We start from the raw sequence: 22,221 nt of genomic DNA, 5'->3' as shown, positions 1-22,221 counted from the left end.
CCACCGCCCAAGTCCCTGCTGTGAGGGGAGCACCAGGCCCCACCCGCGTGGGGGGACACTAACGGCCGGTACACTAACAGACGGGCGCGCCAATGACTTCCCGTCCGCTCCTCAGCGCCTAACGCCGCCTGGCCCCGGCCCTGCCCTGCCCGCAGCTGCGGCGGCTGGTGGAGCACGGCCCACGGCGGGGCGGGCGCTGCCCTGGCTCCCAGACAGCTGGGGAACGTGGCGCTGCGGATTATTGCAGACTAAGCAGTCTGGCTCAGTAGTAGCGGGCGGGGGGAAGCAGGCGGGCGGGTAAGTAGGGGGAGCATGTATGTGTAAGGAGGGGATGGGAGGAGAGGGGGGTGAGCTGACAGCCAGCTACCATCAGAATTAGCTCATTGTTCAATATAACCAGCACTGACAGCCAAAACCCATCCTGAGAGAGAGGGATAGAGACTTTCCCCCAATCATCCCCACCCCTTTCTTTTTTTCTTGAAGGCTGCACTTTGGAAGAGGTGCAGTCATTCTTCCCACACCCCCTACCCTCTCTCCACTCCTCCAACTATAAATTCCATTCTGCAGCATGCTGCCCTTTTTTAATCCACATTTGTGTTTCAGATTATGTAGAAAAAACAGAAAGTGAGCAGGGAGCTGGGGCTTTTGTCTGTAAGTATACGCAATTCCAATCCACAGTTGTGTTTGGAGGTTTTTTTGTTTGTGTTTGGGGTTTTTTTTGTTTTGTTTTGAATTCTCTCTTTGTTTCTTTTTCCTTCCTTTTGCCCTTAGCTGGACTTTGCTGCAGCTTGACTCCCCCCCCCCCCTTCAGTGCACGTTTTCAAATAGGCTTTCTTAAAGAAGATGAGAAACGTGCAGTATATATATTTAACTGTTTGTCTTTATCCTTTAAGGCTGGATTTCTAGGCTGGGGATTTTTCTGCACGCATTCAAGGGAAGATGTGAAGTGGTTTTCTAAATCTGTTGGGATTTTTTTTGTCTGCTCCTGCACTTCAAAAACACCAAAATGCATTTTTGAACATAATGCACTTTGCTTTTTTAGCATGCATGAAAGGCTCTCAGTTTGGTTTTCTGTCTCTCTCCTTCTCCCTTGTAAAATGAATCTCTCTCTTCTCTGCCCTGTCACTGGATTCTTCTCAGGCTGCTGGGGCTTATTTTTAGAAAGCAGTCATTCTTGCAACAGCCTTCTGCATTTTTGTATATGCAGCAGTTAAATTTTGGGTGGTTCTTTTGGAAAAAAATAAACCCCACCACAACAAACCAACAAAACAAATGCATTTTGGTGTACATTTAGTGATGTACTTTCTTCCAAATGTTTCTGTGTACACCTATAGATATGTTTGCAATTTTATATCCAATCTGTATGTATGTGTTTGTACGTAAATATATGACTCATACCTAATTACATTTCATACATACACACTATAGGTAAGAAATATATAATCAATAGAAGAGAACTTAAATTTTTGTCACTATATGAAAACTGATACAGGAGTTATGCTACAAATACAGTCAATTAAGAGTAGTAATTTAAAAGGTGTCATTTAAATGAGATAGCACCTACTCTTCCCCCCCCCCCCCCCGCCCCCCCATTTAAAGTAGGAGTGTGTATGTGTGGAGTAAAGGGAGAGAAAACTGTAGGTTATGTAATGTAGTGTCATTTCCAAAAATGCATACTCTGGGCCATTGCATTGTGAAAGCCTGACACTATTATACTCGTTTCTTAATTGCAAAACCCCCAACACTTTGTAGTATGCCTGGGCACAATGGACCACCTTTACAGTAAGCATAGGATGATGGATTTTTGTCCACTTGGGTGATTTTTAAGTGTGTTAACCATCAGGTATAGTGCTCTTTAGAGAGGTATGAACTGCTAAGAATAGCATAGGGGTTTGCAAATCCAGGTATCAGGGATTCCTTTGTCCTATATTTAAGCCTACAGACCACTGAAATGCAGAGAAGCTTAATAGAAGATCTAGTTAGCATAAATGACTTTAATCTTAATCACTGAAGCTTATACTTGGTTCATTCACTGTTATACTGGCAAAAAGCCTTTAAAATGTTGTGACACTCAGAGTAACATTTTTTCTTTTTTTTTTTAATTATTTTCAGATTGTTCTCCTTGTGCTACTTGAGAGAAACTGCAATCCAAAGACTTAACAGAATCTAAAAATGGTAAGAGTTAGTTGCTTTAGCAAAGAATCAGTAATTTTTTTATATAAATACAAACCTTCTTTCCCCATTCCCAACACCCATTTATAAATATGACCCACATAAGACTTACTTTTTGAGATTACCGGGATTTGCCATACAATGATTGATGTACTCTGGAAACCTCCGTATGTTGGAGATTCATGAGTTTTTTGAATAAAAAACTGAAATCCTTCTTTGTGCAGTAAGGCTTATTTAATTAGCTTATTTAAAAAGTGAAAAGTGTTTAGCAGAGTATGAAAAATACACATAACATATGTAGGAATACATATAGACAAAGCAATATCCAATAATTTCACCACCACTTCCCCCCCCCAAAAAGAAGAAATAAGTCATTACATTTAGTAAATGAAACATTTAATGTTATTCTGTCAGGGAATTAAATAAGATGCCAACTAATTTTTCTTATTATTTAATAAATTTTCCAGAAGGATAGCCTTTCTTTGTGGTAGGAATCTGTTCCAGAAAAAAAGGATAGGCCTCAGCCTAACTTAACTTATAAACACTTAGTTGGAATGTATTTATTGAACAGAATTGCAGCAGTTATTCATTTCCTTCACTGCTAATTATGTTTATATTTTTACTGGTTTGCTGGCCCATTTTTTATACTGTGAGCTACTACTGCTGCTGAATACCTAATTTTAACGATGAAACACATTATACATCTAAACATTCTCTATATATGGTATTCTCCAAGAATGGTTATATGTCTCAGTCAGCAGAACAAAGAAAATAATTTTTTACGAAAAGGGTATGTAAGGTAAGCAGAACTAGGTAGATTAGATGCTCTGTAGTCATATAACGTTCTTGATTGAAGATGCAACTATTACTGAAGTATGTCTGAATACATATATTGACATAAATGTGATATATTTTGGGTGCTACATCATACTACTTTCATAGTCAAAAATCTGCTAATTTCTACAGGGGCAATAGTTTGTCTGAAGTAGCATTGCATAGGGTGTGCATTAGCACAAAATATTTTCCAAAGTGTGAGGCTCTCAAGGACATAATCTTATAAAGGTAGGGTTAAATTAATTGCATAAATTATTATAATTGTCTCAGTCTTTGGAGTTGTTTTGACTTGGGGGAGGGGGATGAAGCAAAGAATGTTTAAAATAAAAAATATGTAATCTATTATATAGCTTTTTTCTGTTTGGCTCCTTGTTTTATAGCATTCCTATCTGCAAAAATAAACTTGCAAATTCTGGAGTTTTAGTCTATTTTGGAATCTACTTTTACCAAAATGCTTTGCTCATTCATATATAAATGAATAGTTGAGGGTAGGGAATTAAAAAGGAAAAGATTCCCTTAAATTTTCTGTTCCAATTTTCTGATTCTGATTTTCTATTCACTGTGAATAGAAATCATGTTAAAATATATTCTCTTCACACAACTGTGGAATATTGGATAAGGAAACTTTTCCTACCAACACCAAAGTGACAATGAGCCCACATTTTGAGATGGTATGCAGGCTGCTATGTGCAATATATGACAATCTATGGAATTAAATATTATTTCAGGTTTTGTTAGGCATAAAATAGACATTGATTTTTACCAGCAGATGGTTCTTAGATTGAAAATCTGATCAACAATCAAAAAAAAAAAAGTGGAATCGGGGATTTTCACAACAAATAGAAAACTTTTCAAAAACAGCCAAATGAAATTTTAATTTATGTTACACTGCAGAACTTACAATAGGAAAACTAAATAAATGGGTAATTACATTTGATTTTCTGCATTTGGATAGTTTTAAGTTGTATTATATATTCTGGCCTGGAGGCTGGCTTTACAAAACTGATTTCACTGACTGCTACAGGAACCTTGCTTTTGTAAAGCCAGCCTCCAAGCCAGAACATAAAATACAACTTAAAACTATCCAAATGTGATTGTTGATCAGAATTTCAATCTAAGACTAGATTTTGCCCCAGTTTACAAGGTTGCTTAAAATATGAGACTTGGCAGACTCTCTTCCCCTACCACCATTTTTGGGCGCAATAATACGAAATATAATGAAGTCAGACCACTGACATACTTTCTTTGCAGTAGTGGACGCACTTGTCTTTGGCATAGTTCTTGTATTTATTCCAAGTGTCTCCTTAGCCATTCTAATTTGCAGGAAAAATTCTTGTTTGCATATTTAAGTAATCAACACTTTCTACACTGAAATATGTAATTGTCAAAGTTTTTACTTTTTTAAAATATAACAACATATGCAAAGGCTGTATTCTGCTTTCACTGGTCATTGAGAATTTAGCTGTTATGTTTCACCAGGCTGAACTAAACTTTATAAAGGGAAAAAATCAAACTAATCAAACTATTTCCTTTGCTAAACTGAAGGTACATTAATTATTTAGTTACAGTAAAATTAAAAGTGGCTAGAATAAGCTTGTTGAGTGAGAACAAATTAATACTTGGATTAACTTCACTGTTTTAACTTCTCAGTTTCTTAATGTTTTTATTCCATAAAGTATTTCTTAAACTCCTTACAAGTAAAAACGAGCACTGTAGAAGGTTAGTTTTTAATGCTGCTTCTCTTTTTCCTAGACTTAGAATTATGATTTGCTCATACCTGGTTAATAAATCTTTCTTGGAGCTGTATAATATTAACATACTCAATAATTTAAAGACAAATAAAAAGGCAAAAGAGTGTACTTTGTATTGTTCTGACAATTTTAACTCATGGATGTTTTGAGCCATCTTACATAAGAAGATCTGACATTTAAGGATCTGTCCTTAATTGTGTAAAATTTATTTGCTTACAAAGTGACCCCTGAAGAAAGAAGGAACCTTTTATATTTCTTTGCAATCTATAAAGTCCTGAGATGGTTTTTTTTAAAACTTTTTTTTTTTTTTAAATTTAAAATGCTAGAATTTCAGTATACCACCTTCCTGGAAATTGCTCTATGTCATAATGTACAAAGTTTTTTGTGATCTCCAGTCAGTTTTCTGTCCAGTTTTCTGTGACCTCCAAGAAGACTTTTAGCAAAACCAGGAAAGATGTTTTTTAAGGTAAACACTTTGTGAACTGTATAAAAGGCCTGTTTGATTTCTTTCTTTAAAAACAAAGTGATCTGGTTGTTTTCTTTTAAAGCACTCCAGCGTGCCCTTTCCCCCCATTCCTGTTGCAGTTCATTTCTGGGCTTCAAGTTTAACACTGAGAGTTTGCAGTGCAGGTGCTAAGGAATTTAAATGGCAGGTTGTCGTGGTTTAACCCCAGCCAGCAACTAAACACCACACAGCCGCTCACTCACTCCCCCCCCACCCAGTGGGATGGGGGAGAAAATCGGGAAAAGAAGCAAAACCCGTGGGTTGAGATAAGAACAGTTTAATAGAACAGAAAAGAAGAAACTAATAATGATAATGATAACACTAATAAAATGACAACAGTAATAATGAAAGGATTGGAATGTACAAATGATGCGCAGTGCAATTGCTCACCACCCGCCGACCGACACCCAGCCAGTCCCCAAGCGGCGATTCCCCGCCCCCACTTCCCCGTTCCTATACTAGATGGGACGTCACATGGTATGGAATACCCCGTTGGCCAGTTTGGGTCAGGTGCCCTGGCTGTGTCCTGTGCCAACTTCTGGTGTCCCTCCAGCTTTCTTGCTGGCTGGGCATGAGAAGCTGAAAAATCCTTGACTTTAGACTAAACACTACTTAGCAACAACTGAAAACATCAGTGTTATCAACATTCTTTGCATACTGAACTCAAAACATAGCACTGTACCAGCTACTAGGAAGACAGTTAACTCTATCCCAGCTGAAACTAGGACACAGGTTTATCACTAACTAATAAAAGCATGTATCAGTAAACAGATACATCCCTTATAATTTAATTTTGACCTACCTGAAAATAAAGAAAAAAATATTCCAGAGCAGCTCATTATTTTACTTCTGACTTACCATGATTAGATGGCTTTCTTCTAAAGCACTAGCACTGTGGAATCTCAGAGGCTAGGTATTGTACAGTATAGCTACATCATCCCAAAGCGAAAGACCCTAAAGGAAGGTCATTTGGGTTGAACATTTCCTGTAGTGTATCCTTGTCTGAACTGGATCACTTATGAGGTTATTTTATCATTTGCATTCTCTGCATTTTATAATCTTACTTGGAAAAAAAGAGAAAAATGGGATGGTGGCCTCTTGGAGAGAAAGACAATTGGGGGAAAGCTTTTTTTTTTTTCATTAAGTCGGAGAAAGAAATGACAACCTGCATTTGGATAAAGGTAAAAAATCATCATCTTTTTTTTTTTTTTTTTTTCCAGTTCATAAGGAAATGTATAACATCATTTAAGTTAATTGAAGATATATATATGAGAAAGCTTATATTTAAGATTTCATCCCAACTTACCTATTTAAGAACCCTTTTCCACTGGGTTATCTGCAGATACTTTTACACATTCTGTAATTTTCTGTGTCTATAATATGATTTCATTTTAGTTGGAACAACTGTTCATAGCTTTAGGATAATCTATGGAAACTGGAGCCTGGGATTAGTCTGACAGAGGCAAACATTGTTATGTAACTTTTATATGCTCTGAGGAATAAGAAGAATGTGATACTAGGATGAGGTGTTAAGTTCAACCTGATACTAGATAAACACTGGACAAATGTAACTCCTGGTTCTGGCATGAGAAAACTTATACTACTTTGTTGATTATTACTGAGTCTGGAACTGGAATTGAATTCTCCTTTATGGTAGTTCAGAACTGCATAGGAACTTTAGGAATATATCAGATCCTTTTCTCTTTATATGTAGCCATGGGCAGAATTTGGTCAAGAAAAGTGTTTTGGGTTTGTGTGGTGGGGTTTGGGTAGTGGGGGAGGGGGCCGTAGGGGTGGCTCCTGTGAGAAGCTGCTAGAAGCTTCCCCGGCTCCAAGTCGGACCCACCTCTGGCCAAGGCTGACCCAATCAGCGACGGCAGTAGCACCTCTGCAATAACATATTTAAGAAGGGGAACCTACAGTGGGGGAGGAGATTGGAATGTGAGAGGAACACCTATGCAGATACCAAGGTCAGGGAAGAAGGAGGGGGAGGAGGTGCGCCAGAGGAGGTGATGCCCCTGCAGCCCATGGTGAGATGGCAGGCTGTCCCCCTGCAGCCCGTGGAGAGGACCTCACGCTGGAGCAGTCAGATGTCCCTGAAGATGGGAAAGTCCATGCTGGAGCAGCCTGTGCCTGAAGATCTGTGGCCCGTGGAAAGGACCCATGCCAGAGAAGTTCGTGGAGAAGTGTCTCCCATGGGAGGGACCCCATGCTAGAGCAGGGGACGAGTGAGGAGTCCTCCCCATGAGGTGGAAGGAGCGGCAGAGACAAGGTGTGATGAACTGACCACAACCCCCATTCCCTGTCCTCGTGCCGCTGGGGGGAGGAGGTAGAGAAAACCGTGAGTGGAGTTGAGCCTGGGAAGGAGGGAGGGGTGGGGGGAAGGTGTTTTAAGATTTGGTTTTACTTCCTAATATCCTTGTTTTGATTTGATTTGTAGTAAATTAAATTGATTTTGTTTCTTCCCCAAGTTGAGCCTGTCTTTTGCCCGTGACCATAAGTGGGGAGTGATTCCTCCCTGTCCTTGTCTTGACCCATGAGTGTTTCTTTATATTTTATCATCATCATCCCACTAGGGCCGGGGGGGAGGAGTGAGCGAGCGAGCAGCTTTGTGGTGCTTTGTTGCCGGCTGGGCTTAAACCATGACAAGAAGTTACTGAGAGGTATGATAGTTAAGCAGTTTTGGTCATCTGAATGTGTATATTGTGCTTTTTTAGTGTGCTTATGTATTGTACATGAAGAATACATTTGATGCAATTTGTCCTACAATACTTGATTGCTGAAATCTTACTGAGAATTAAGGCCTTCCCAACTTACAAAATAAATAAGCAGAAATAAAAGCTCACTTTTTTCAATACTTCTGCTGATTTAGCTGTTCAATTGTGTAGAAAAAGCACCTTTACTTGATTATGGTTAGAACAATTTGAAGTAGAGTTTAAAACAATGTCATTGTCCAAAGCAGATACTGTGGGTATTTCTGTGGTAGAATTCATATGCACATTTAAAAGCAAAGTAGCTATATATATGGGAGTCTACACAGTCACAAACATGCACACTCCAGATGCTAACATTTTATAATTGTGCACCAGCATAGTGTATCTGAACAGGACAATGTTGACACATGGAATTGGAGGTTTAAATAATACTTTGTTTTTTTCCAGGACAAATCTTTATTGAACTTTTTTCACAAAGGCTGAAATCTTGAAAAATCAGAAATAAGAATTCATGTACAACTTGTAATAGTATGCAGTCATGACACTGCTTTTCAAGTGTTGGGAGCAAAAGCTTTCACCAATAAACAATTTTTTTTCATCATAATACTGCTGCCCCACACCTGAGCTCTGAGCATTGTGTGTATGCCTAAAGAGAGAGAGACTACACCTAACAGTCCTAGAACAACTTCATAAAAATAATTCAGTTAGCATCATTGACTGAGACAGGATATTTCAATAAAATATTTTTAAATGTTTGTATTTTCCTTTTGTTTCAAAGATTTTTTCACTCTGATGCTGCTTTAAACCATATTGGTTGAGGGTGCAATCTGTAAAGGTGCAAAAATGTTCTTTTCAAATGTTTAATGTGGAATGATACTATGAATCATTTTTTGAATATTACATGAAATTCAATTTAGGCTTCTGATCTGGCAAATTCACTGTAGCACTACTGAATGAATCCCTATGTAGATGTTCCTCTGTAGGTTGCTGATGTTTCCTTCTGTAAATACTGCATTAAAAAAACACCTTCAAAATATGTAACTTTTTTTCATTCAACAAGAAGAAATGTTTCTGGATTAATTTTGTTAACTGTAACCTTCTTGTCTGTCTACTTGCATAGAACACCTTTGTGGGATATATGTTTAAAAAAAGTTCAAAGAAATTTGTATGTTCTCACTGAAAGTAGTATGAGCCTTGACTTAATATACACAGTATCAGAAAGAATTCTTAAATTCTTAAAACGTTGATGTTTAGAAAGCACACGTTGCCATCATACAGCTACTCAAAAAGATTAAGTTAGAGAGGAACAAATCTTTCTTTATTTTGACAAGAATATCTCTGTGACAAATCTTCCAACATTAAAGGGTACAAGTAAATAACTCTATTACTGCTGGCAGAAAAAAATCCTCTGGAAATATTGGTAAATTTTCTTACCCTTAATTTCTCAGATAAGTTAATAAATAAAGCAACAAGAACAGAAACAAAATAATACTTGCTAGGCAAAGTTCTTTTCCTTTATGTCACCTGATTAGATAAATTCCAGAATCCATAAGTATTTTATTATTTACAACATACATAATATATTATGATACTGTTTAGATTGTGCTTTTATATTTCGAGTAACAGTAAAGCAGTATGCATTAAATGATGGTAGATGATGGTAATATGGTGACTGTGCAGGTAAATGTGCCATAATGCTTTCAAGCACCTGTTACAATATCATCAGCTGTGGCCATTACATCTCTCTTAATGTGGTAACTACTGGCTGTAGTTCCATCTCTCATTTCCAAGAGTACCACTGGGGCCTTTAATACTTGCCTGAAATATGCTGATTGGGCAAGAGGTTGGTATCCCATGAGGGGTAAGACTAACTGCTGGGCTCTGCAGGAAAGTAGTCATTAGAGGCAGTGTGCTTGCTGCTACTTGGAGAACATCATCAGTGTGGATTTCTAGTCATCTTTGGTATGTGTGAGAAATTTAAACAAAATTTAAAAAAAAACACAAAAGTTTTAATCAAAAACAGTGTATTAATTCTTCTGTAAGTTACAATATTCAGGCTATTAATTTAGGAAATTTATAGGAAATAAAACAGGAAAAAAATGAAACATACTTTGGGATTTGGCTTGTTGTATATGTTTTGTATACCCCAAGATTGGAAGTAGGGAACTGGGAGAGCATACAGGAGAAGTGTTAGTCTGGGTTTTCTCTGTTCTTACTCTTTCTTTGGGATTCAACTACTGGCCATTGTTCTTGCTGTTCTTTCCCTTAGGAACAAAACTTAATGGAGTGAGGATACTGAGCTAAATAGACTTTTGGTCAGCCTATGGTTACTCTGACAGTGCTTTTTCTTCCTCCTGTGTTGCACCCAGTAATTTGCTAGTCTCAAGTATGAAACTACCTAAGAACTTGAGCATGCAGCCTTTGGTCCTGAATTTTGCTGCCATATTCTGTGTTCACCTAACTTAGTAACAAGAGACTTGGTCTTGCATCTGCTTCCACAGTTACCATTAAGTGTAAATACAAATAGTTACTAATTAAACATTTCATTACACTTCTTCCCTGGAGTTTCTTCCTTTCTGTTCCATTAAACTGTTCTTATCTCAACCCACAAGTTTTACCTTTTTTTCCCCCGATTCTCTCCCCCATCCCACTGGGTGGGGGGAGTGAGTGAGCGGCTGCGTGGTGCTTAGTTGCTGGCTGGGGTTAAACCACGACATATTGTTTTAATATTCAGGCCTGTTATAATTGTTTTTCTGTGTGTGTATGTTAATATCTTAAGTAAAATAAGAAAAGCTGCTATTGTAGTACACAGGCAAACAAAATTAAGACAAAAAGGTGTTGGGTTGCACTGGTTTTTGAGTTTGGCTTGTTTGTATTTTGATTTTTGTAATGTTTTATAGTTTCAGAGTCCATACACTGAAATTCATTGGTGGAATAAAGTAGTTCATAGTTGTTTGCATTAGACAGTTGGCTGCATTAGACAAATTATTGCCAGCAGGTCAAGGGAGGTGATCCTTCCCCTTTATTCAGCACTGGTGAGGCCACACCTGAAGTCCTGTGTCCAGTTCTGGGCTCCTCAGTGCAAGAGAGAAATGGACATACTGGAGGGAGTCCAGCAAAGGGCCACAAAGATGATTAAGGACTGGAGCACCTCACATATGAGGAAAGGCTGAGAGGGCTGGGACTGTTTAGCCTAGAGAAGAGAAAGCTCAGGGGGCATCTCATCAATGTATATAAATACCTGAAAGGAGGGTACAAAGACGACAGAGCCAGGCTCTATTCAGTGGTGTCTGCTGACAGAACAAGAGGCAACGGGCACAAACTGAAACACAGGAGGTTCCATCTCAGCATCAGGAAACCCTTTTTTACTGTGAAGGTGACTGAGCACTGGAACAGGTTGCCCAGGGAGGTTGTGGAGTCTCCCTCCTTGGAGATATTAAAAAAATGTCTAGACATGGTCCTGGGCAAGTGGCTCTAGGTGGCCCTGCTTGAGCAGAGGGGTTTGTCAAGATGACTTCAAGAAGTCCCTTCCAACCTCATCTATTCTGTGATTCTGCGATTCTGTGATTCTGTTTTATTGATTAATGGAACTTTTCATATAATATACATTTCTATCTTCTTATTATTTTGGAAAAATATTTGCAATTATTTTCCTTCCAAGGAGTGTGATATTCTAGTAATGGGTATCTTGGTTAAATTCATTAATTCAGTCAGAAGTTGGATGAGCATTTATGACAGTGTTCACAATGTACCACTTGATTTCTTTTTCTTCATATGCATGTTAAATATTAACAATGCTTTGCAATGGTTTTTGCATGCTTGATGTAGAAAATGAGCAGCTTGAGACTACTTGTAGCACATAAGCTATATTCATCCTGACTAGTACAGAAAAATGCAAATTGATCTCTGCCAGAAAAATTGCATTACACTCGGGTGTCGTGGTTTAACCCCAGCCAGCAACTAAGCACCACGCAGCTGCTCACTCACTCCCCCCCACACAGTGGGATGGGGGAGAGAATCAGGAAAAAAAAGTAAAACTCGTGGGTTGAGATAAGAACAGCTTAATGGAACAGAAAGGAAGAAACTCCAGGGAAGAAGTGTTATCTATAACTAGCCTCATTCAGTCATGTATGCCAGAAGAAAACTGAAGTTTCTGTTGGGGAGTTCTTACCAGCTGAAGAATTGGCAGGAATGTGCTGACTATACTCAAGCTAGATTAGGTTGTGTATTTTGTCCTGGTTTCAGCTGGGATAGAGTTAACTGTCTTCCTAGTAGCTGGTACAGTGCTATGTTTTGAGTTCAGAGCGAAGAATGTTGATAACACTGATGTTTTCAGTTGTTGCTCAGTAGTGTTTAGACTAATGTCAAGGATTTTTCAGCTTCTCATGCCCAGCCAGCGAGAAAGCTGGAGGGGCACAAGAAGTTGGCACAGGACACAGCCAGGGCACCTGACCCAAACTGGCCAACGGGGTATTCCATACCATGTGACGTCCCATCCAGTATAGGAACGGGGAAGTGGGGGGGCAGGGATTCGCCGCTCGGGGACTGGCTGGGTGTCGGTCGGCGGGTGGTGAGCAATTGCACTGCGCATCATTTGTACATTCCAATCCTTTCATTATTGCTGTTGTCATTTTATTAGTGTTATCATTATCATTATTAGTTTCTTCTTTTCTGTTCTATTAAACCGTTCTTATCTCAACCCATGGGTTTTGCTTCTTTTCCCGATTTTCTCCCCCATCCCACTGGGTGGGGGGGGAGTGAGTGAGCGGCTGCGTGGTGTTTAGTTGCTGGCTGGGGTTAAACCACGACAGTCCTTTTTGGCGCCCAACGTGGGGCCCGAAGGGTTGAGATAACGACAAACCTGACCAGAGCTTGTTAAAACAAATTTGTTATAAGCATTCATTATATCGGTCTAATAGTCGCTGGTCATTATGTTGATTTATGTGTTCTTAGAGTTGTTGCTCTGGTTTTTAAAGTTCTGTTATGTATCACCTCGCTTGCTGTATGTAGTCCCTCTTCTGCTGCTTATCATCCGTGGGAGGTGGATTAAGGTTTTCGCTTTGATGTATTGTATAACACTGGTTTATGGTATGATAAAGTCCTCAGCTGTGGGATTAATCCGGTACTTGCACTCAGCATTGTCACCTTTATACTGTGGAAGCCATCTGTGGGAAACTATTAATAATTATACCATTTACCTTTCCTCCTTGGAAAACCAGTCTATGGGTGGGATACCTTTCTTCCCCTCTCCTTTCTCCTTCAGTCCAGTTACAATGGTGTTTGAGAATTTTGAAAAATTTGAATACTCTTGGGATGTTGGGACCAGCACGGTCCTAGCCCTACTGCTAGGAATTAGCATGCTTCTGAATGTGGTTCAGCTGTCGTTTAAGGTTAAACAACTATTTAAGAAAAATCACCCAGAGATCTGCCCCAAGGCTGGATAATTATGAGTGGCAGGGTGTGTGGGGTAGTATGGGCAAGTACCTAGAAAAGTGGGCACCTCCAATGTTTTGGAAATTCACCCCTGAACAAGTGCAGAATCCAGAAGAACTAGTAAAATATTTGGAAAAGGTATGCTGTCACCCCGGCAGCTCCAGAGAGATACAAATTACTGCAACGTGCTGGGGCCTGGCCCATGCCTATCGAGCCCTGTTCGACACCACTCAGTACCCTCAAGGGGAAGAGAAGGTCTCTGGACCTAACAACAAAACGATGAGCACTGCGGTCACTCAAACCTTGGCAACGGGCGCTGCGGCCCCTCCAGCCCCGGCGACGAGCACTGTGGCTACCCAAACCTCAGCAACAGGCACTGCAGCCCCTCCAGCCTCGGCAATGAGCACGGCAGCTACCCAAACCTCGGCAACGGGCACTGAGGTCCCTCCAGCCCCAGCAACGAGCACAGCAGCTACCCAAACCTTGGCAACAGACACTGCGGTTATCCAAGACCCGGCGAGCGGTACTGCAACTGAACCAGCTGACCAACCTGCACCAGTATCAGTTGCCCCCGTACAGAAAAAGAAATATACAAAAAAATCAGTTCGCTTAGCGAAGGATGAAGGCGAACCAGGGTCATCACGGGAACAGGAGGAAGAGGCAGAACCAGAGGTAATAACCCGGTCCCTATCCTTGAGTGAGCTGCGGGATATGCGAAAAGATTTTGGCCGCCGTATAGGTGAGCATATTATCACCTGGCTCCTCCGATGCTGGGACAATGGGGCTAATAGCTTGGAATTAGAAGGTAGGGAAGCCAAGCAGCTGGGATCGCTTGCCAGGGAAGGTGGCATTGACAAGGCAATTGGAAGAGGGACACAAGCCATCAGCCTCTGGAGGCGACTCCTGTCAAGTGTGAAGGAAAGGTACCCCTTCAAGGAAGATGTTATATGTCAATCAAGCAAGTGGACAACCATGGAAAGAGGTATCCAATATCTGAGGGAATTAGCCATGATAGGGACAATTCATCATGATCTGGACAACCCACAATTACCCAAAGATCCAGATGAAGTCCAATGCACACGACCCATGTGGCGGAAGTTTGTACGGAGCGCACCATCGTCCTATGCCAACTCACTGGCAATAATGACCTGGAAAGACGAAGAGGCACCGACAGTGGATGAAGTGGCTCGCCAACTCCGTCAATACGAAGAAAATCTCTCCTCCTCCCTAGAAGCCTGCATTTCGGCTGTGGAGAAGCTGTCCGAGGATTTCCAGCAATTCAAAGAGGAGATGTCCTGTTGCCCACCTGTAAGGACCAATGTCTCAGCTATTAGGAGTGAGCGCTCCTCTGCCCAAGAGAGAGAATATAGAAGGTACACACCGCGAGGTGCCCTGTGGTTTTACTTATGTGATCATGGAGAGGACATGAGGAAATGGGATGGAAAACCTACCTCGGTCCTAAATGCACGGGTACGTGAGCTGCGAGGAAAAAACACCACAAAAGGGGATTCTACCAGGAAAAATGCCGCTCCGGTTTCCAAACAGAGTAGAAGGGCTGATCTTATTTCTGATCCTCTTGAAGGGACTTCTGAGCCAATTTTACGAGAAGTGAATACTGGATACTCTGACCAGAATTAGAGGGGCCCTGCCTCCAGCCAGGTGGAGGAAAGGGATAACCGGGTCTATTGGACTGTGTGGATTCGATGGCCTGGCACGTTAGACCCACAGGAGTATAAGGCTCTAGTAGACACCGGCGCACAGTGTACTCTAATGCCATCAAGTTATGAAGGGGCAGAACCCATTTGTATTTCTGGTGTGACAGGGGGATCCCAAGACTTAACTGTATTGGAAGCTGAAGTAAGCCTAATGGGGAATGAGTGGCAGAAACACCCCATTGTGACTGGTCCAGAGGCTCCGTGCATCCTTGGCATAGACTACCTCAGGAGAGGGTATTTTAAGGACCCAAAGGGGTATCGATGGGCTTTTGGTATAGCTGCCTTGGAGACGGAGGGCACGGAACAGCTGTCTACCCTGCCTGGTCTCTCTCAAGACCCTTCGATTGTGGGGTTGCTGAGGGTCGAAGAACAACAAGTACCAATTGCTACCACGACGGTGCACCAGCGCCAATATCGCACCAACCGAGACTCTCTGATTCCCATCCACAAGTTGATTTGCCAACTGGAGAGCCAAGGAGTGATCAGCAAAACTCGCTCACCTTTTAATAGTCCCATATGGCCCGTGCGAAAGTCTAATGGGGAGTGGAGACTAACAGTTGACTATCGCGGCCTGAATGAAGTTACGCCACCGCTGAGTGCTGCCGTTCCAGATATGCTAGAACTTCAATACGAACTAGAGTCAAAGGCAGCCAAGTGGTATGCCACAGTTGACATTGCTAATGCGTTTTTCTCGATCCCTCTGGCAGCAGAGTGTCGTTCACAATTTGCCTTTACTTGGAGGGGTGTCCAGTACACTTGGAATCGATTGCCCCAGGGGTGGAAACACAGCCCCACCATTTGCCATGGACTAATCCAGGCTGCACTGGAAAAAGGTGAAGCTCCGGAACACCTGCAATACATTGATGACATCGTCGTATGGGGCAACACGGCAGAAGAAGTCTTTGAGAAAGGGAAGAAAATAATCCAAATCCTTCTGAAAGCCGGTTTTGCCATAAAAGAAAGTAAGGTCAAGGGACCTGCACAGGAGATCCAGTTTTTAGGAATAAAATGGCAAGATGGGCGTCGTCAGATCCCAATGGATGTGATTAACAAAATAGCAGCTATGTCTCCACCAACTAATAAAAAGGAAACACAGGCCTTCTTAGGTGTCGTGGGCTTTTGGAGAATGCATATTCCAAATTACAGTCTGATTGTAAGCCCTCTCTATCCAGTGACCCGGAAGAAGAATGATTTTAAATGGGGCCCTGAGCAACAACAAGCCTTTGAACAAATTAAACGGGAGATTGTTCACGCAGTAGCCCTTGGACCAGTCCGGGCAGGACAAGATGTTAAAAATGTGCTCTGTACTGCAGCTGGGGAGAATGGCCCTACCTGGAGCCTCTGGCAGAAAGCACCTGGGGAGACCCGAGGCCGACCCCTGGGGTTTTGGAGTCGAGGATATCGGGGATCCGAAGCTCGCTATACTCCAACTGAAAAAGAGATATTGGCAGCATATGAAGGAGTTCAAGCTGCCTCAGAAGTGGTTGGTGCTGAAACACAGCTCCTCTTAGCACCCCGACTGCCGGTGCTGGGCTGGATGTTCAAAGGGAGGGTCTCCTCTACACATCACGCGACTGATGCCACGTGGAGTAAGTGGATTGCACTGATCACACAACGGGCTCGCATAGGAAACCCCAGTCGCCCAGGAATTTTGGAAGTGATCACGGACTGGCCAGAAGGCAAAGATTTTGGAATGTCGCCAGAGGAGGAGGTGGCACGTGCTGAAGAGGCCCCGCTGTATAATAAACTGCCAGAAAATGAGAGGCAATATGCCCTGTTCACTGATGGGTCCTGTTGCATCGTGGGAAAGCATCGGAGGTGGAAGGCTGCTGTATGGAGTCCTACACGACAAGTTGCAGAAACTGCTGAAGGAGAAGGTGAATCGAGTCAGTTTGCAGAGGTGAAAGCCATCCAGCTAGCATTAGATATTGCTGAAAGAGAAAAGTGGCCAGTGCTCTATCTCTATACTGACTCATGGATGGTGGCAAATGCCCTGTGGGGGTGGCTACAGCAATGGAAGCAGAGCAACTGGCAGCACAGAGGTAAACCCATCTGGGCTGCCGCACTGTGGCAAGATATTGCATCCCGGCTAGAGAATCTGGTTGTAAAAGTACGTCATGTAGATGCTCACATACCCAAGAGTCAGGCCACTGAAGAACATCAAAACAACCAACAGGTGGATCAGGCTGCCAAGATTGAAGTGGCTCAGGTGGACCTGGACTGGCAACATAAGGGTGAGCTATTTATGGCTCTCTGGGCCCATGATGCTTCAGGCCATCAGGGAAGAGATGCAACATATAGATGGGCTCGTGACCGAGGGGTGGACTTGACCATGGACACTATTGCACAGGTTATCCATGAATGTGAAACATGTGCTGCAATTAAGCAAGCCAAGCAGTTAAAGCCCCTGTGGTATGGAGGGCGATGGCTGAAATATAAATATGGAGAAGCCTGTCAGATTGACTATATCACACTCCCACAAACTCGCCAAGGCAAGCGCCATGTGCTCACGATGGTGGAAGCAACCACTGGATGGCTGGAAACATATTCTGTACCCCATGCCACCGCCCGGAACACTATCCTGGGCCTAGAAAAGCAAGTCTTGTGGCGACATGGCACCCCAGAAAGAATCGAGTTGGACAACGGGACTCACTTCCGAAACAACCTCATAGACACCTGGGCCAAAGAGCATGGCATTGAGTGGGTGTATCATATCCCCTATCATGCACCAGCCTCTGGGAAAATTGAGCGATACAATGGACTGTTAAAGACTACATTGAGAGCAATGGGGGGTGGAACTTTCAAACATTGGGATACACATTTAGCAAAAGCCACCTGGTTAGTCAACACCAGAGGATCTGCCAATCGGGGTGGCCCTGCCCAGTCAGAATTTTTACATACTGTAGAAGGGGATAAAGTCCCTGTAGTGCACATAAAAAATATGTTAGGGAAGACAGTCTGGGTTACTCCTGCCTCAGGCAAAGGTAAACCCATTCATGGGATTGCTTTTGCTCAAGGACCTGGGTGCACTTGGTGGGTGATGCGAAAAGATGGGGAAGTCCGATGTGTGCCTCAAGGGGATTTAATTTTAGGTGAGAACAGCCAGAATTAAACTGTATATTAGTTGCTATATAACCCTGCTACTGTATGTTATCCTTACTATAATTATGTGCTATATCCATAGTACTATAGTAAGAATCACTTAGATCAAGCAAGAAAAGAACTGTGATAAAACTGAGCAAAGCGCAGTAGTGATGGAACCAGAACTGACTCCAGCATGCAACAATCCAACGGTGCACACCATCCTCCTGCTGCGCCAAATGTCACCTGCTTGTCACACTGCACTGAAGCCCAATTCTGCTCTACCGACTGAGAGGACTTTGCACCATCCCTCCTGCCCAGAAAGACTGGTATGACAGATGGAGCCCAGAGTCGGAAACTAAATGAACTCAATGAACATTTTATGAACATGACCCATGAACTAAAGGAATGATATCTCTGTGTGTGTATACATATATATATATCATTGCTCATATGTCTTAAAGGAATGGAAAGGTGATGATTGATCAGGATGTAACTAAAGGTATGGGAACTGTGCATGACGTCAATGGTATAGAATAAGGGGTGGATACTGTCCTGGTTTCAGCTGGGATAGAGTTAACTGTCTTCCTAGTAGCTGGTACAGTGCTATGTTTTGAGTTCAGAGCGAAGAATGTTGATAACACTGATGTTTTCAGTTGTTGCTCAGTAGTGTTTAGACTAATGTCAAGGATTTTTCAGCTTCTCATGCCCAGCCAGTGAGAAAGCTGGAGGGGCACAAGAAGTTGGCACAGGACACAGCCAGGGCACCTGACCCAAACTGGCCAACGGGGTATTCCATACCATGTGACGTCCCATCCAGTATAGGAACGGGGAAGTGGGGGGGCAGGGATTCGCCGCTCAGGGACTGGCTGGGTGTCGGTCGGCGGGTTGTGAGCAATTGCACTGCGCATCATTTGTACATTCCAATCCTTTCATTATTGCTGTTGTCATTTTATTAGTGTTATCATTATCATTATTAGTTTCTTCTTTTCTGTTCTATTAAACCGTTCTTATCTCAACCCACGGGTTTTGCTTCTTTTCCCGATTTTCTCCCCCATCCCACTGGGTGGGGGGGAGTGAGTGAGCGGCTGCGTGGTGTTTAGTTGCTGGCTGGGGTTAAACCATGACAATTTGCTGTCCTCAATACCATACTTGCTCACTTTTGGATGCCAGTGGTCACTTAAGACACCTCTTGGTGGAAAAACATGCCTACTCTGAGCACTTAGTCTCTACCAGTATCCTTTCCTGCAGCAAGGGGCTCTGCAACATTAAGCGCATGTCTTAAAACCATATTTTTAGTCAATTTTGTACAGTTACTCAGATAACGTTCTTATACATGTCATAGGAAGCTGTAAATACATATATAAAATATGTAAACTATAAATTATATTATGGATGAAAACAGAAGTGATTACTTTGAAGAGGCTGATGTACATGAGCCAAGGTAGGAGACTGCATGGAAGCAGACACTTCAATTTCACCTGAAGAATACAAGCTTTAAGAAGGGAGAAAAAAAGCTATGGAAGAAGATGGATTTATATGAAACAATTTGTATTTTAAACCTAGGAAAATTACTTCTAAAGTTACTTCCTTATGTCATGTAGAGAAGAAGCAGATGACATCCATTTCTGTGAAATTGACAGAAATTGAGGATGTGATGAACAAAGACTGCAAAAAAACCCTAATGAATAAACTTGCTAATTCATCTAGAGTGTGGAGAGGGGAATGCAGGAAAAAGCTTACTTGTCTCATTTAGGTTTTTTCATGTTTATGTGGTTGTGAATTTGGGTCATCAGATGGGGAGGAATAAAAAGCAGCAGTAATATCTTGCCCATGAAAAGGCAGAACCAACAAATCATGCTGATGCACAGAAGTCAAAGGGAGTACTTTGTCCAGTTCTGGGCTCCCCAGTACAAGAAAGACATGGACATACTGGAGAGAGTCCAATAAAGGACCATGAAAATGATGGACTGGAGCATCTCTCCTATGAGGAAAGGCTGAGAGAGCTGGGACTGTTTAGCCTAGAGAAAAGAAAGCTCGGGGGCATCTCATCAATGTATATAAATACCTGAAAGGAGGGTACAAAGATGACGGAGCCAGGCTCTATTCAGTGGTGTCTGCTGACAGAACAAGAGGCAACGGGCACAAACTGAAACACAGGAGGTTCAGTCTGAACATAAACAGGTTGCCCAGAGAGGTTGTAGAGCCTCCCTCCTTGGAGATATTCAAAACTGGACGTAGTCCTGGGCAACTGGCTCTAGGTGGCACTGCTTGAGCAGGGGGGTTGGACCAGATGATCTCTAGAGGTCTCTTCCAACCTCAGCCATTCTTTGTGATTCTTTGATTCTGTGGAAGTTCAGGTGTGCAATTGTCCTGCCAATATACTGCCATGCATTAATTCTTACTGTAATGGCAGGTATAGTCTAGCCAAAAAGGTATGCTACTTGGAACAATCCCAGAAAGGAAGAGAACAATTGTATTATTGTTCATCAATTGTCTCAAACTATTTATCTACATCTATCTGCTGTGTGGAAGAAACCAAGTGCTAAATTATTTTTTCCACTAATTTTTTAATGTTCCTGGCACTAATCTGGAAAGTAGGATTGCTAGAAGTACCCTGACAGTATATTTAAAATATGAAGACAGGTTATTTTGAGATAACTTGCTGTACCTCAAGCAGAGGCTCAGACTTGTGATGCAGAGCCACACAAAAAAAGCAATCAAGTTGGCAAAGTCGGGATACCTCACACCTGCTAAACCAATTGTTCACATTGTTTTTAAATGGTTAATTAAGTTTGCATTTTAACTTGGGAAACTTGTGGTTTCTGGTAGTTTAATAGGGAAAGCCTCCTCATGGAGCCTGTTTCTAAATCAGCCTTTCAAGATAGCAACATCCCACTTGATTGTGACTACAGCTTCTTAAATATAATAAAGAATCAAAACTTCAGTGACTTAGTCTTTGAAATAAGGAGTAATGATGAGCACTCCTGATGTTATACTGGTGTTTCTCTCTCCAGAAGATTCAGAAGGCAAAAGTTGATTGAGAGCAGACTGCCATACAACTAAACTCTGAGAAGCAGCAACTATTCAGCTGACAGTTGCTATATGGAACATAGTGGATGTTAATCATATGCTTTCATAATGTTCCTCTCACAATGTTAAAAATAAACTACTGTAGAAGGGAGCACTAATTTACCTCTTGCACTGAAGTTAATGATAAAACATCCATTGATCCTAGCACAAGTTTTTCTTCCAATTTTGTTTAAAATAGTTTTTTAACAGAATGATTTATCTGATATTCAAATAGCAGTGAAACAAGATTTTTAGTGAAGGCTCTGTTTATGCATCTGGATGGTGATGGTGGGCTCTTGGTTTTAAATAGAACTTTTTACTGTAGTAGGACGCATTTGGGGGATTGAAAAGTGGATGGTACTATATGCTGGGAAAAGTAATTGCAGCTCAAACCAGCTGGTAACTAAGAAACTTAAGATACTGCAAAGAAATAGCTGTTTCCACTTAGCAGGCAACTATGTTATAATTTTTGCACAAGAAAATGCATCAGGACTCAACTTAACTGAGAAAGAAAATCTTCTAGATACTTTCAGTGATGCTGAGACCAGCCAAAAAGGAAAAAATCTACAACCTTTTCTCTAGGAGCTTTAATACCATTGATTTGTGTCATTGCAACATGAGGAACAGTGATGAAAAAATCTCTTAACTACTTGAAAGGAATGTAGATATGGAAATGAGGAGCAGTGTTCCTTTCTGGTTATATGGTTTGTCCCCACAGGAGCATGGTATGAGGACAACTTCTCTCCATTCTGGATTATGTGCTGTTACAGAAGCGCAAGGCCCTCAGTCCTCAGAACTGCATCAGTGAAGTTTTAGTGCACTGCAGAGGGGAAGAGCATGCCATGAAAGAAGTGTGCTGCCACTTTCTTTCCTTCTCTTCAGCACATAAATGTATCATTTTACTCCTCTGTTCCTCAGCATGTGGTCATTTGTGTCTGCTGTTA

At 41.7% G+C, this 22,221-nt stretch overlaps 1 protein-coding gene across 1 annotated transcript in view; it reads left to right on the top strand.

Annotated features, from left to right (window-relative positions):
• Window positions 1-391: 391 nt before the first annotated feature.
• LOC128136184 (neuronal regeneration-related protein-like) overlaps window positions 392-22,221 on the top strand; it is a 31,531-nt gene continuing 9,701 nt past the window's right edge. The window contains exons 1-2 of the mRNA XM_052775368.1: window positions 392-651; window positions 2,113-2,175. Coding sequence (XP_052631328.1) covers window positions 2,173-2,175 — 3 coding nt within the window. The 5' untranslated portion in view covers window positions 392-651; window positions 2,113-2,172. The remainder of the gene's footprint in view (window positions 652-2,112; window positions 2,176-22,221) is intronic.

The sequence above is a fragment of the Harpia harpyja genome, chromosome W, assembly GCF_026419915.1.
Source record: "Harpia harpyja isolate bHarHar1 chromosome W, bHarHar1 primary haplotype, whole genome shotgun sequence".
In the NCBI taxonomy this organism is placed as follows: Eukaryota; Metazoa; Chordata; class Aves; order Accipitriformes; family Accipitridae; genus Harpia; species Harpia harpyja.
The sequence above is the reverse complement of the archived record's forward strand: the minus strand, read 5'-3'. Positions and strand labels throughout refer to the sequence as shown.